A 1,911-nucleotide genomic window follows, 5' to 3' on the forward strand; every position below is an offset into this window, starting at 1 on the left:
AGGAAAGTGGATAGTGTTTTTTTTCCCCTTTGAAACTACTGCTAAAAACACCAGGAAATTGACACAAAACCAAATCCAAGGACTTATCCAGACATTACAGTTCAATTTTAGTTAGAAGAGTGAAGAAATCTTTAAAAAAAATTATACAGTCCATTTTTTTCTTTTTTATAATTTTTTTTTAAGATTTTATTTATTTGACAGAGAGAGACAGCAAGAGAGGGAACACAAACAGGGGGAGTGGGAGAGGGAGAAGCAGGCTTCCCACTGAGCAGGGAGCCCGATGCGGGGCTTGATCCCAGGACCCTGGGATCATGACCTGAGCCGAAGGCAGACACTTAACGACTGAGCCACCCAGGCGCCCCCATTTTTTATTTTCTTGATGAAATGGTAACTAGATACCTAATCAGAGTTTGTTTTTATGTTGGGGCAGTTGGGAGGAATTGAATGTTGATCCTAGTCACTTGTATACTTCCATGGTAAAACTAGGCTTTATTTCATTTATCACTTAATATGTGCATTAGGAAAACTTCATAGTAGGGAAAAGTTGTTTACATACAGATACAAAATGTCTAAACCCATCTCTCATGAACAAAGGCTGACAAAGGAGGGTTGGGCTGAGAAACAGTATCCTGAAAATTATGGAAATGAGAAAAGGAGGTAGTGGGCACAGAGAACGTTTTCCTGCTCAGAGATCCCCAAAGAATCCCCGTCCCCTCCCCCTACCTCCTGCCAGAATGTTGGGTTTCAAAGAATGAGCAGATTAACGGATATCAGGAGTAGTGTGGCCTGGGCTGAGAATAAGGATAATTTAGGCAAATTTTGAGTTATAGTATTGTCTGAATCATTACAGTCTGCCTATGGGGCATATCTGTGAAGGTAGCGGGAACTTAGCCAAGGAACATTAGAGCTTCTGCTGTTGGAAGAAGTCATATGGTAAGGGAACTACCAAAGGCCAAGAGCTAATAGAAATACAGCCCCAAAGTCTGTATTACTCAAGAGCTGCACAGCATCAACCCCTTAGGGAGCCGGCCTAGATCTGGGGCTAATACCTGACTCCCTGAGTCTCACCATGCCAGGGATAGCTGTTGCTGTGGGACAGAGGCCACGCAGCATCAACTGATTCACAACGGCCATGTCAATGGTAGCCTCTTCGAGACACTCTGCCTCTACACTGCCTTCGCTATGGAAAATCCAAGGGGCCTTGAAAGAGGGTAAGATAACGTTTCAGACTTGGGCTTGGCAAAAGAGGGACTTCAGGCTGGGACCAGTGCCAGTATCTTCATGTGTCAGGTTGGGGATTGTGTTGCTGTTGGTGATTTTCCTGCCAAGCTTGTACTGTGACCCTGGATCTGTATATTACTCTTCTTATGAAACAGTCATCCCCAAGGGTCTGACAGTCAAGGGAAGGGAAGACCCAGGGGAAAAGGCATCCTATATGCTATTAATGCAGGGCCAGAAACAGGTGATTCACCTGAAGGCGAAGAGAGACTATTTTGTGAATAACTTCCCAGTCTTCAGCTACCACAATGGGGTCCTGGGGCAAGAAACGCCTTTCATCTTGTATGACTGTCACTATGAAGGCTACATAGAAGGAGTCCCAGGTTCTTTTGCTTCCCTCAACACCTGTTCAGGCCTCAGGGGCATCCTGATTAAGGAGGGGAAACCCTATGGCATCGAGCCCATGGACACTTCAAAACGGTTTGAACATGTGTTGTACACCATGGCACACCAAGCTCGAGTCTCCTGTAGTGTCACCTCCAAAGGCAGCCAAGTGGTGTCCACCAGCCGGCAACAAGGGAGCAGGAAGCCTCGCAGTCTACAGGCACTGTCCTCCTTTTGGTCACACACCAAGTACGTGGAGATGTTTGTCGTGGTCAACAACCAGCGGTTCCAAATGTGGGGCAGTAACAT

At 45.9% G+C, this 1,911-nt stretch overlaps 1 protein-coding gene across 1 annotated transcript in view; it reads left to right on the forward strand.

Moving 5' to 3' along the window:
* The first annotated feature begins 265 nt into the window (after positions 1–265).
* The window catches only part of LOC118018320 (disintegrin and metalloproteinase domain-containing protein 1a-like), a 3,815-nt gene continuing 2,169 nt past the window's right edge, over positions 266–1,911 (forward strand). The window contains 1 exon segment of the mRNA XM_035016711.1: positions 266–1,911. This exon segment is cut by the window's right edge and continues 4 nt beyond it. Within this exon segment, the coding sequence (XP_034872602.1) occupies positions 1,133–1,911 (779 nt within the window). The 5' untranslated portion in view covers positions 266–1,132.

The sequence above is a fragment of the Mirounga leonina genome, unplaced genomic scaffold, assembly GCF_011800145.1.
Source record: "Mirounga leonina isolate KUSES-001 unplaced genomic scaffold, KU_Mleo_1.0 Mir_171, whole genome shotgun sequence".
Lineage (NCBI taxonomy): Eukaryota > Metazoa > Chordata > Mammalia > Carnivora > Phocidae > Mirounga > Mirounga leonina.